Genomic DNA, 13,747 nt, shown 5'->3' with positions numbered 1-13,747 from the left:
GGAAATGCAGTAGTAAATGACACTAGTAATGTAGTGTTTGATAAACCCAAAGACTCCAGCTTCTGGGATAGGAACTCAGTATTTGACAAAAACTGCTGGGAAAACTGGAAGATAGTATGGCAGAAATTAGGCTTAGACCAACATCTTACACCTTATACTAAAATAAGGTCAAAATGGATACATGATTTAGACATAAGAGGTGATACCATAGGTAAATTAGGAGAGAAAGGAATAGTGTACCTATCAGATCTTTGGAAAGGAGAACAGTTTTTGACCAAACATGAGATAGAGTATATTATAAAATGCAAAGTGGATGATTTTGATTATATTAAACTAAAAAATTTTTGTACAAACAGAAGCAATGCATCCAAAATTGGAAGAGAGGCAGAAAGCTGGGAAACAATTTTTGAGGCCGGTGCTTCTGATAAAGGCCTCATCTCTAAAATATATAGGGAATTAAATCAAATTTATAAGAATCCAAGTCATTCCCCAATTGAGAAATGGTCAAAGGATATGAACAGGCAGTTTTCTGATGAAGAAACCAAAGCTATCTATTCCCATATGAAAAAATGCTCTAAATCTCTAATGATTAGAGAGATGCAAATTAAAACAACTCTGAGGTACCACCTGACACCTATCAGATTGGCTAAAATGACAAAAAAGGAAGATAATAAATGTTGGAGAGGCTGTGGGAAAATTGGAACACTAATGCATTGTTGGTGGAGCTGTGAGCTGATCCAACCATTCTGGAGAGTAATTTGGAATTATGCCCAAAGGGCGATAAAGCTGTGCATACCCTTTGCCCCAGCAATCCCACTTTTAGGTCTTTTGCCCAAAGAAATCATGGAGGGGGGAAAGGGACCCACATGTACAAAAATATTTATAGCTGCTCTTTACGTGGTAGCAAGGAATTGGAAGTTGAGGGGGTGCCCATCAATTGGGGAATAGCTGGACAAGTTGTGGTATATGAATACAATGGAATACTATTGTGCTATAAGAAATGATGAGCAGGAAGAGTTCAGAGAAACCTGGAGGGTCTTACGTGAGCTGATGATGAGGGAGATGAGCAGAACCAGAAGAACATTGTACACAGTATCATCAACATTGAGTGTTGACCTACTGTGATGGACTATATTCTTCTCACCAACACAATGGTACAGAAGAGATCCGGGGAACTCATGATAGAAGAGGATCTCCAAATCCAAGAAAAAAAAAGAAAGAAAGAACTGTGGAGTATAGATGCTGATTGAACCATATTATTTCTTTTGTTTTGGGTGCTGTTGTTTTTTTTTTCTATTTTGAGGTTTTGCATCACTGCTCTGATTCTTTCTCTTGTAACAGGATTAATGCAGAAATAGGATTAATGTTATTATGTGTATATATATGTGTGTGTGTATATATATATATATATATAGATATAACCTATATCAGATTACCTGCTGTCTAGGGGAGGGGGGAGGGAGGGGAGGGAGGGAGAAAAATCTGAAATTGTAAAGCATGTATAAACAAAAGTTGAGAACTATCTTTACATGTAACGGAAAAAATAAAATATCTCATAATAAAAAAAAAGAAAGCTGTCAAAAAAAAAGAAACCTACGATGTGCTGGACACTATGTTAAGCTTTGGGGAGTATAAATACAAGTAAGCAAGACATTTCCAACAACACACAAAGAGATGGCCTAGGAAATGGAGGAATAAGGTACCCACAAGGGGCCATAATGTAGAGATGACTGAGAAGTTGTGAGAATGGTCTGGGCCCTGACAAGATAAGGCAAAAGCTCATATAACAGAACCTAGAGACCCAGAAGTATATTCGAAGTATCCATAATTGGTGGGAGATGAAGATTGTGTACTGGACAAAGAGCTGGCCTTCCACTAAGAGAGACCTAAGTTCAATCCTTCCTCTGAATGTATAGACTCTGCACAAGTCACTTATATCCTTTGCCCCAAGCAACTCTCACACTCTATGACTAATTGAAGATGGATTGATCTTCCTTGGTAATATAAGTACTTCATCATGAACTCCCTATAGTAAAGAAACCAAATGTATTAATGTAGAGAGAGATATACAAACTATCTTTATATGTAACTGGAAAAATAAAATACTATTAAGAAAAAAATAAATCACAGATAATAAATCACTATCAATACTTAATATAAATACTTAATAGCAAAACGGAGAGGCAAGCTCCTAGAATAGGGATTGATTCACTCTTTTTCTTTTTTTTTCAGGGCAGTGAGGATTAAGTGACTTGCCCAGGGTCACAGAGCTAGTAAGTGTCAAGTGTCTGAACTTAGGTCCTCCTGAATCCAGGGCCAGGGCTTTATCCACTGCACCACCTAGCTGCCCCGATTCACTCTTTATATTTATATCCTCAGCACCTAGTACAGTGACTAGAACAAAGTAGGTGATTAATAATTGTTTTACTCCTCTATTCCAATTATATTTATTCTGCAAATTTTAATCTATATATGTACATATGATTTACATGAACAAAATGTAGGTTAAAAAAAGAGATATACAGAGACAGACAGAAATTCAGGCACAGAGAGAAAGAAGCCATCTCTCTCCGAGATTACCTCTAGTTTATCCTTTATATATCATGTTTGTACCTAATTGTTTGCATGTTGCATCACTGATTAGAATATGAGCTTCCTGAAGGCAAGGACTAGTTTTGCCTTTCATTGCATTGCCAGCACTGAGCTCACAGTGCCTGGCACATAGCAAGTGTTAAATATTTGCTGACTTGACTCAAGTGAGGATATTGAAAATATCATTGACTTATTAAAAAAGCAACAAATGAAGAGTCATGAAATTATAACTACATTCCTGGATTCGGAGTCCAGAGAAATCTGGATTTGAAGCTCACTTTTGTATTTAACTAGCCATGGGAACATTGGTGAATCTCTTAGCTTGCCTCTATGAATCTCAGTGTCTTCATTTGCAAAATATGGATAAATATCAGGGGTATCTGCCACAGAAGGTTGTTGTAAAGGTCCAGTGAGGAAAATAATGAAACATGATTCACATACCTTAAATTACTCTGCAAATATCATTTATCATAATTCTTATTCAATGTTAGGAATAATGAAAAGAAATTTGGGTACCTTGCAAATGAGGATGATAGAAGAAACTGAGGCAAGGAGAAAAAGAGAGATAAGACTACTCAAAAATTATTTAATATACATTGTTTCACTTGACTTGAATAACTATACCATTATATAGGTAGTACATAGATTAGTATTCTCATTTTGAAGCTAAAGAAACTTGAAAAACAGGGTAATTAACTGACAATTTACTGCCTTTTGACCTTAGGCATGTCATTTAACCTTGCTTATCCTCTATTTCCTTCCATGTAAAATGAAAAGACTGGACCTAAAATAAGATATGACATAAGGACTTATGGGTAACCTATAAACTCCATTACCACTTGATATTTATGACCCCCTGACTCGCTGAATCTCACAGAAAATGGCAGAGCTCTGCATAGATTATAGGTTTCTTGACTCAGTTTCCCAACTCTTAATTCAGTGTTCTACGTGTATATTTCAGTTGTCTTTTCTGGATGCAAATTTAGTATTAAGATGTTGGTTTCTCTGTTGTTTTTTCAATCAATAAGATGTGCCTAGGGGCAGCTAGATGGCACAGTGGATAGAGCACGGGCCCTGGAGTCAGGATTACCTGAGTTCAAATATGGCCTCAGACACTTAACATTTACTAGCTGTGTGACTCTGGGCAAGTCACTTAACCCCAATTGCCTCACTAAAAAATAAAATAAAATAAAATAAAATTTTTAAAAATGTGCCTACAGTTTGTCTTCCTCATTGGGATGTAAATTCCTTGAAAGCAGAGACTGCTTTTTTTCTACTTGTATTTGTATTCTCAGCCCTTAGCACAGTATGTGACCCATTGTAATCCCCTAAAATGCTTGTCAACCTGACTTGATGACTTGACTTCTATACCATCTATTATGGGCAAACACAGCAGTTATGGTATCACCTCTATACCATCAAGATAATACAAGGATGCCACGGTGCTTTTATAATAAAAGGGTTAGAATAGACTATATTCTCCTTTGAAAAGGGCAACTTCTGCTCTTTCTCTTCGGCGAGGCGGCCGAGCAGCCGGGCGCAGCATTGCAGAGATGCAGATCTTCGTGAAGACCCTGACAGGCAAGACCATCACTCTTGAGGTTGAACCCAGGGATACTGTCGAGAATGTCAAAGACAAAATCCAGGACAAGGAAGGTATCCCACTAGGTGAACAATGTCTGATTTTTGCTGGAAAACAGCTAGATGGCCGGACCCTCTCTGACTACAACACCCAGAAAGAGTCCACTCTGCACTGTGACAAGATGATCTGCCGAGAGTGTTGTTTATGCTTGCCTGCACCCCCGCGCTGTAAACTGACTGCCCTAAGAGGAAGTGCGGCCACACCAACAATCTGCGCCCCAAGAAGAAGGTCAAATAAAGACCAGCCTCGTGACCCGATTTTGTTTGGCTCCCCTGACTGAAGTGCTCTTTAGCACTGTGCTGGAACAAGGCCTTGTTCCTGGGTTTAATAGGGCTGCTCCTAAAAGTGTATCAGTTATTGCTTACTGACTTAGAGAGTGTTAGTTCCCTCCCTCTTAAACATTAACACACATCATCCTGTTCTCAAAATCCCTGTCCCCAAGGTCCCAAAATAGTAGTATTTGGTTGAGAAAGAAGATTAGATACTTGAGCAAAGATTGGAAATTGAAAAGCCTGGTGAGTTCCCCAGTCAGAATGACTCACTAGCTATGGTTGATCAGAGAAAAGGGGTAATCAATTTGGAAGAAGGAGAGTGAGTTGTTTTGGTGTCACTTATCATCTATAATGAAGCAATGCAAAGTGGTGGCCCAGCAGTCATTGGCTTTTTTTTTTTTTTTTTGTCATTTCTCATCTCTCATTCCTCACCTTTCTTTTGTGACCCACACATCTGGTTCCATTTCTTGCCCTTGTCCTCACCAAAGAAAAACTAAGTCTTTAAAAGCAAGAGTTGTAGTTAACATAAATGAAGACGGGCCCACTCTAAGCTTGTGGCAGTTGCTAAATTGTATCAAATTACATAAAGACGTAATTAAACAAGAATTTAGGAAAGAGAAGTTAACCAGTCATCTATCATAACATCCTAATAAGGATGCAACAGAAAGTTCCTGGAACTCCCAGGTTATCTTTCTGCTAATAAAAGAATTAAGACTGAGGAAATTTATAAGCCTATATAAAGCTGAATTTTATACACTTCTTTTCATCCCACACAGTCCTGCAAAACATGGGACAGAGGTAATTAGCTTCACTTTGCAAATGAGAAATCAGGCTTACAGAGCTCAACTGACTTGCCTATGGAAATAATAAATGACAAAGCTAGATTCTTCTGATTCTAATTTCTAATCAGATCAGATTTCTAATCTAATCAGATCTAATCAATTAATAATTCTAATCAGTTCCTTCTTTTTTGAAGTTGAATTCTTTCTACTATGCCATCATCTCTTTTTGAAATAGGGGCATGATTGCATGATCCCAAAGAGGGGAATTACTAAACTGCAAGGCAGTAATCACCATGATCTGATTTAACCTAGGTAAATTAAAAGAAAATTATTACTAATATAGTATAAATATAATATATTAATATGTGTGTTATACATAATATAAGTACAAATGTATTATACATTTATATTATATATGTATATGTATATATCAACCCCCTTATTATTTTATATGTGTTTTTTTACAAAGGAGATTGCCAAGTTCTAAATAAGGAGGACATAGAAATTACACTTTATACCAAAAACACATAGAACAAAATTTCATCTTTGATTATTTCAAAATGTTAGGAGCTTACAATATATTATTACCATGAATTCACATCATATAATGTGAGATGCAGTGAAGAATAGTAGACATAAAATTGGCCTCACTATCAAGAACTAGATTCAAGTCTTACCTTTGACACATACTTAAACTAAATGGGCTCAGGACTTAGTGCTAGTACCCCAGGTAACTAAGACAACAAGTTACAACAGATGCCAAATTGCATCAATGAAGCAAATTTCCATAATAAGTATTCCCTCAACCCATGAAATTACTGGTCTGGACAAAAGTAGTAAGTAGTAGTAGTCGCAGCAACAGCAGCAACACCAACAACAGCTAATTTTGGTAAAAGAAATGGATGATAATAAAGAATTTCTTAAGTCTGATTTTTTGATTCAATCACAAACTTTAAGATGGAATCTTAAACAGAAATAACATTTTTATTCTTATCGACAATTATAAAATTTCCTAATTTAGGGGAAATTATTTGTCTCCTCTCTCTCTCTCTCTCTCTCTCTCTCTCTCTCTCTCTCTCTCTCTCTCTCTCTCTCTCTTTCTGTCTCTTTCTCCCTCTGTCCCACCCTTCCCCTCTCTCCTTTATCTCTTTCCATCCCTCACTCCTACTTTTGACAATTTACATAGATATAAAGAGATCTAGAATAAAAATGTAAACATGCTTAAATTTTAAACATAACTTTTTTTTTCTTCCCTGCTCTTGTGGTCAATTTCTCCCCCTCTTATAACAAAGGAAGTTGTTATTTCTCATTTCTTAGTAAGCTTACCTTTTTCTGCTAGAGAGTGGTAGCTGGGAGATTTTTTCCTAGAAAACCTTCAGTGCTTATGAGTTTGTGTGTTCATTAGTCTATAAGTAAGGATGGAAGAGGATTGCAGTTATGCCCAGTCATTTTCCAAAGGTCAGCTAAAGAGAGCCCTGGGAAATTCTGTCATTTTAGCCCCTAGAGGAACAATTAAACTATGACTTCTGGTGACTTCACTTCAAAGTCTTACTTGTTAAAATGGAAAGAAACACGTCCTGTAGGAGCAACTGCTGTAGAAGACAAGGCCATGACTGATAATCAAGAGTAGTCATTCCTTTTGATGACCAATATAAGTCTCCTTATCTTGGACTATGTTGAAGCTATGACTGTATAATTACAGTAAATTGAAAATGCAAGAACTAAGACTTTATTTGGTTTACATGGCACTAAGTAACTAATGTGAATGATGTTTTGGAGGTTATTTTCCCCATAGTGAATTAACAAAATGAATCGACTAGAGTAATAGGATATTGGAGTCTTAAATAGACAAGCCTCTAAGTGCTAGCAGAATTAACACATATTCTGACTTCTTTACAGCTTAGAAAAGAAAACAAAAAATCTAGTGGAAAAATAATAAACATCAAAATCTACAGGATACCTAAAAACATAAGTAGGCCACCAGGAGATTGCAAATGAGTCTTTTTTTTTTTTAGTGAGGCAATTGGGGTTAAGTGACTTGTCCAGGGTCACACAGCTAGTAAGTATCAAGTGTCTTGAGGCTGGATTTGAACTCAGGTCCTCCTGAATCCAGGGCCAGTGCTCTAACCACTGCGCCACCTGGCTGCCCCCACAAATGAGTCTTTATAAATTATTTTATAATATGTATTATATATAACTTATAATAATATAATATTTATAAATTAAGACAAATCCTCATGTTACAAATGAAAATTTCAATCCTTGCAAATTCAAGAAATCTCTGATGGAAGTGGAGCATTACAGACAGAACTGTTAACTACAACTGCCTGAATATAACTTTAATTTGTATATGCTCAAGAACAAGATTCTTAATAGGTGCTGTCATATCAAATACTCATAATCTCCAGTTTGAAAAGAACTTTCAAAATGTGGAGACTTAGAAGACGAAATTAAACCCCTAAGGCAAAAGGCTTATGTGTGTGTCATCCATGTCGCGGTATGTGCCCCTGGAAATTTCCTAAATTTACTTTAACCAAATCCTCAGAAAAGCAGCATATGCAGTGTGTAGTATTATTCAATTACAAAAAAGAAGTAGTCGTTTTATCCGCCTGCACAAAGGTCCATAATATATTACATATGAAAGAATGATAGGAAGATAATGACTTGTACTTTTCTATCTGTATTCCATCAAAAAAAGATGAAGTGATGATGCTGATAACAACTTTTGATCATACTTAGATGCAAGCCTTATGTAAGCCTTACATTTTGTTTAGTCATTTTTCAATTGTGTCTAACTTTTCATGACCCCATTTGGAGTTTTCTTCGCAAAAGAATTAGAGTGGTTTGCATTTCCTTCTCCAGTTCATTTGACATTTGAAGGACTGAGGCAATGAGGGTTAAGTAATTTGCTCAGGATCACACAGCTAATGTTTAAAACTGAATTTCAGCTCTTCCTCCTTCTTCCTTTCTGGGCTGCCCTTTGCCTTTGCTCGCTCCTGTAGCTTTTGCCCCTGCCACAGGCTCGGGATCCACGTCAAACACCTTTACCATGGAGAATTACCATAAGCCGGACCAACAGAAACTGCGGGCGCTGGACACCGCCAACCGGCTGTGCATCAATTCCATCCAAGCCACCACTATGGCCGGTTCGGGCCACCCCACATCATGCTGCAGTGCGGCAGAGATCATGGCGGTCCTCTTCTTCCACACCATGAAGTACAAGCCCCAGGACCCCAGGGACCCCAGCAATGATCGCTTTGTGCTCTCCAAGGGTCATGCGACTCCCATCCTCTATGCAGTCTGGGCTGAGGCTGGCTTCCTGCCAGAGGCTGAGCTGTTGAACTTGCGGAAGATCCGCATCATTCTAAATGGCAACGGGATCCCTAAACAAGCCTTTACAGATGTGGTTACTGGCTCCCTGGGCCAGGGCTTAGAGCAGCTTGTGGAATGGCCTACACAGGCAAATACTTCAACAAAGCCAGCTACCGTGTTTATTGTTTGCTGGGCGATGGGAAGATAGCTGAAGGTTCCGTGCATCAAGCTCCACTGGCTTCCTGCTTCTGGGGAAGCTGGTGACCACCAAGTGGCTCATGGAGGTTCCAGTTTCACCCACTTCGGCAGAAGCCACTACCTCTCCTATGCCACCCTCACAGTAATGGTCTGTACAGTTAGGATGCAGCTGTGGGTTGCACAGGTGCTGGCAAGGATGAGCCTCTTATTCAAGGGCTTGATGGTAAAGGGATCACACACGTGGTGTTGATTTTTTTTCTTCAGCTCCTCAGCAGCTGCCAAGGCTTCGTGGAGGGTCAACCCCAGCTCCAGTCCCAGTCACCTGGTTATCCTTGCTCTTCAGGACCACCTTAGCTGGGCCAACCTGGACGTTTTCATTGTTGAAAATGATCCCATTTTATGGGCAACTGGTCCTTATGAAGCAGATGCCCTTTGTGTTGGCAGCTAACTCTACTGCTTTCTACAGCATCACTTGGGTAAAAGACTGCCCCATTGGGAATGCTCTGGAACTTGGCAAGATCTTCATGGGCCATCTGAGAAGGCCCATCTTCACCAATGGACACTCCACGATGCAAGTCACAAAACTAGTTGGTACTAGGGGGCAGCTAGATGGCACAGTGGATAAAGCACTGGCACTGCAATCAAGGGGACCTGAGTTCAAATCTGACCTCAGACACTTGACACTTACTACCTGTGTGACCCAGAGCAAGTCACTCAACCCTCATTGCCCCCCTCCCCCAAAAATATAATTAGTATAGGGAATCTCAGTGAAGAAATGACATCCATTGAGAGAGAATAAGACTTACTGTGAAACTTAGTTTTAAAGGATTACCTGGAGTACTAAATCGTTAAGGGGCTTATTATGAACTACAGAGCCTGTATGTATAAGAGGTTGGAATGAAGCCTAAGCTTTTTTTGGCATTATCTGGGTTGTTTTAATCGTAAAATTATTTTATTATTTTCCAGTTACATGTACAGATAGTTTTCAACATTTGTTTTTTTTTTTCCTTTTGGTAGGGCAATGAGGGCTAAGTGACTTGCCCAAGGTCACACAGCTAGTAAGTGTCAAATGTCTGAGGCCGGATTTGAACTCAGGTCCTCATGAATCCAGGGCAGGTGCTTCATTCACTGACCACCTAGCTGCCCCTTAACATTTGTTTTCATAAGATTTTTAGTTCCAAATTTATCTCCCTCCTTCCCTTCCCTCCCTCCTCCACAAGACAGCAAGCAATCTAATATAGGTTATATTTGCACAATCCCATTAATCATATTTCTGCATTAGTCATGTTGTGGAAGAAGAATCAGAACAAAAGGGGAAAACCTCAAAAAACACATACAAAAGGTGGAAACAGTATGGTTCAATCTGCATTCAGAATCCACAGTTCTTTTTTCTGCATATGGAGAATACCTGCCATCATGAGTCTTGGATCATTGGACTGCTGAGAAGAGCCAAGCCTGTCAGAGTTGATCATCACACAGTGTTGCTGTTACTGTGTCCACTTAAGTCTTTCCAGGTTTTTCTGAAATCTGCCTGCTCATCAATTCTTATAGCCCAATAGTATTCCATTACATTCATATACTACAACTTGTTCAGACATTCCCTAAATGATGGGCATTCCCTCAATTTCCAATTCTTTGCCAAAGCCTATGCCTTTTGACTCCAAGTTGAAATGAATTCTTTGTCAAGGATGTCATGTTTCCTTTTACATAGATTAGATAGATAGAGACAGGGAGATACATAATATAGAAATACTGAAAATGAAAGCTAAATATTACCTGAAAGGATACTTAGTCCCTTCTCTTAAAGGGGAAATTGTTTTGGTGATGAAGTGATAACCCAGGTATCAAGATGAACCTGGTAGCAACTATTGCAAATTGAAATAACACTTAAAAGAAAATCAATAACCTCTTAAACCTGAGCCTTGTAAGCCCAAACATATAACATCATGATAAGCATCAAAGGATGTTGCCAATGCAGATCATTTTTAAAAGTTGTATTTTCTCAGTTACAGACATCAATAGGATTATACCATACCTCTACCTAATATTAATAGGCTTGAAAATTCTTACTTAAGTTCTCAAGGTTGGGAAGAGCTTCCTAAGGGCTGTTTTGACCTCTTTGTTCCTAAGGGTATAGATCAAAGGATTCAAAGTTGGGCTCACCAGGCTATACAGGACACCAGCCAGTTTAGTACTTTCTGGATTATAGCTACAAACAGGACTTATGTAGGCATAGAAAACAGAAATATAATACATAGACACCACAATGAGATGGGAGGAACAGGTAGAGAATGCTCTCTTCTTTCCCTCTGCTGTCTGGATTTTCAGGATGCTGGAGATAATGAACCCATAGGACCCCAAGATCAGGAGAAAATTTAAAAGACCATAGAAGGCATCTGCTAAGACAGTCATGACATTGTTAATATAGGTAGAAGTACAGGAGAGCAACAATAGAGGAGGAACCTCACAGGAGAAATGGGTAATTACATTGGGTCCACAGAAGGACAGTCGTGTCGTCAAACCAGTATGTATGGAGGAATTGAAGGCACAGATGAGCCACACACCAGCTACCAACACATTGCAGAGAGTCTTGCTCATCATGGTATTGTAATGCAGGGGGTGGCAGATGGCCACATAGCGATCATAAGCCATGACTGAGAAAAGAAGCAGTTCTGATGATCCAGCCCAAATGATGAAGTAGACCTGGGTCATGCAGCCCTCATAGGAGATGATGTTCTCCTCTGAGAGCAGGCCCTCCAGCACTTTGGGCAAAACAGAGGAGGTGAGGACAACATCCATTGTAGCCAAGTTGAACAAAAAGAAGTACATGGGGCTGTGGAGGCTTGAGTTGAGTGTGATGACTATGATAATCAGGACATTGCCTATAAGGGCCACCATATACAAGGAGAAGAAACAGATGAATAATGGAATCCGGAGGTTGGGGTGTTCAGAGAAGCCCTGGAGGATGAACTCTGTCACCTGCGAGTGGTTACTAATGGCCATACAGGTAGGAGGGTTTTCTGGGTCAGACAGGAGGCTCCTGCTTGGGACTGTCAAGTCTAAACCAAACTGTATGAATGTGATGGGATAACATCTAGAAAAGGAAAAGAAATTTGATATTAAAACTCAGGTTACCCAGACTATGGGTTAACTTTTACAATGAGAACACAAGAGTAAGTATAGAATATTACAGCTATCTCATAGACTCACAGTACAATCAAATCCCTTAAAACCAAATATAAAATTAATTCATATTAAGGACTTCATCTTCCACTAAGCTCTCTTGCTTTGAGTATCCTTTTCATTAATTTCTGAAATCTCTCTATATAAACCAGTTTCTTCTATATATGCTTATACTCTGGGGCCTCCAGGACTTGCTTGCACATTACTTACATTCTCAATCCATTCCAGCATGTGTATTCCTGTTATATCATGGATGTGATATACAAATTTGTTTATATATATATATATATATGTATATATGTTTAAATATATATGTATTATATATATTCTCTATAGTTTGATGGTATATGAAATCAAAAGCTTATGTAAGATATCTCTGTGCTTCTTGTATTTTGTAGTCTAGTACCTTTCCTACATTTGTTCTTCAGATTTCAAAATATTTTTAGCAAAATCACCTTGGAAATTAAGTACCCTCATCATCAGTATCCCCCATTTTATGAATGAGAAAACAAAGGTTAAATAAAGTATAGTAATTTGCCCAAGGATAAAGATATTATAAATTTCAGGGATGCAGAAAGCAGGATTTACATATCTTTTGTGATCTCCTTGGTCCTTAGCATGGCACTATGCCTACAGAAAGTGCTCTCTCTTGTTCACTCAATTCTCTCTCTCTCTCTCTCTCTCTCTCTCGCTCTCACTCTCGCTCTCTCTCTCACTCTCGCTCTCGCTCTTGCTCTCTTGCTCTCTAGCTCTCACTCTCTGTCTCATGACTTAAGGTTTTTTCCACTATTTGAAAACCCAACTATAATATTTTCCAATGAAACTAATCTTTCTATGCTCCACACGGTACTTGCTGGCTGGCTTAAATTTAGCAAAATATAATAATAATAGTAATGTGGGATTTAATGACTAATGTAATCATCAATTATATATTGTTGTCATTTGGAAAGTATTACACATTGTTTGGAAACATTCAAAAAAGCAGATACCCTTGTTATTCTATAAAGCTGTCATACTTTATTTGGCAAGGGTCTGATTTTGCTCTCAGTTGGTGGTGCAGTGTATAGAATCCTAGTCCTGGATTCAGGAAGACCCAAGTTCAAATACAGCCTCTGACACTTTACTTAATGCATGATCATAGGCAAGTCATTTGATCCCAGTTTCCTCAACTGATAAATTGGAACAATAATAGCACTTAACTCACAGGAATGTTCTGACAATCAAATAATAGAATATCCATAACTGTCCTTAGCAAGGTGCCTGACATATAGTAGGTACTGTATTACTGTTTATTCCCTTGCCCCCTCCTTTTCCTTCAAGTGAGAGACTTCAGTCACCATCAAGATAAAAATTACTATAAAGATCATTCCCCAAATGAAAAATGGTCAAAGGATATGAACAGGCAGTTTTCAGATGAAGAAATCAAAACTATCTGAACATATGAAAAAATGCTCTAAATCAATATTTCTTTTTGGTTTTGTTTGTTTAGTGAGGCAATTGGGGTTAAGTGACTTGCCCAGGGTCACACAGCTAGTAAGTGATAAGTGTCTGAGGTTGGATTTGAACTCAGGTACTCCTGAATCCGGGGCCAGTGTTCTATCCACTGTGCCACCCAGCTGCCCCCTTTAAATCACTATTGATTAGAGAAATGCAAATTACAATAACTCTAAGGTACCATGTCACACCCATCATATTGGCTAATACGACAAAAAAGGAAAATTACAAATGTTGGAAAAGATGTGGAAAAATTGGAACACTAATGCACT

At 38.5% G+C, this 13,747-nt stretch overlaps 1 protein-coding gene and 2 pseudogenes across 1 annotated transcript; 2 read left to right on the top strand and 1 right to left on the bottom strand.

Moving 5' to 3' along the window:
* Positions 1 to 4,145: 4,145 nt before the first annotated feature.
* Positions 4,146 to 4,471, top strand: LOC122740035 (annotated as a pseudogene).
* Positions 4,472 to 8,337: 3,866 nt separating this feature from the next.
* LOC122738239 lies at positions 8,338 to 8,864 on the top strand (annotated as a pseudogene).
* A 2,004-nt stretch (positions 8,865 to 10,868) lies between these two features.
* Positions 10,869 to 11,816, bottom strand: LOC122738238 (olfactory receptor 13A1-like). Its single transcript, XM_043980296.1, has one exon. It carries the CDS (start codon positions 11,799 to 11,801, stop codon positions 10,869 to 10,871), a length of 933 nt encoding a protein of 310 aa, XP_043836231.1. The 5' UTR covers positions 11,802 to 11,816.
* Between the last annotated feature and the right edge of the window lie 1,931 nt (positions 11,817 to 13,747).

Source organism: Dromiciops gliroides, chromosome 2 (assembly GCF_019393635.1).
Source record: "Dromiciops gliroides isolate mDroGli1 chromosome 2, mDroGli1.pri, whole genome shotgun sequence".
NCBI lineage: Eukaryota > Metazoa > Chordata > Mammalia > Microbiotheria > Microbiotheriidae > Dromiciops > Dromiciops gliroides.
The sequence above is the reverse complement of the archived record's forward strand: the minus strand, read 5'-3'. Positions and strand labels throughout refer to the sequence as shown.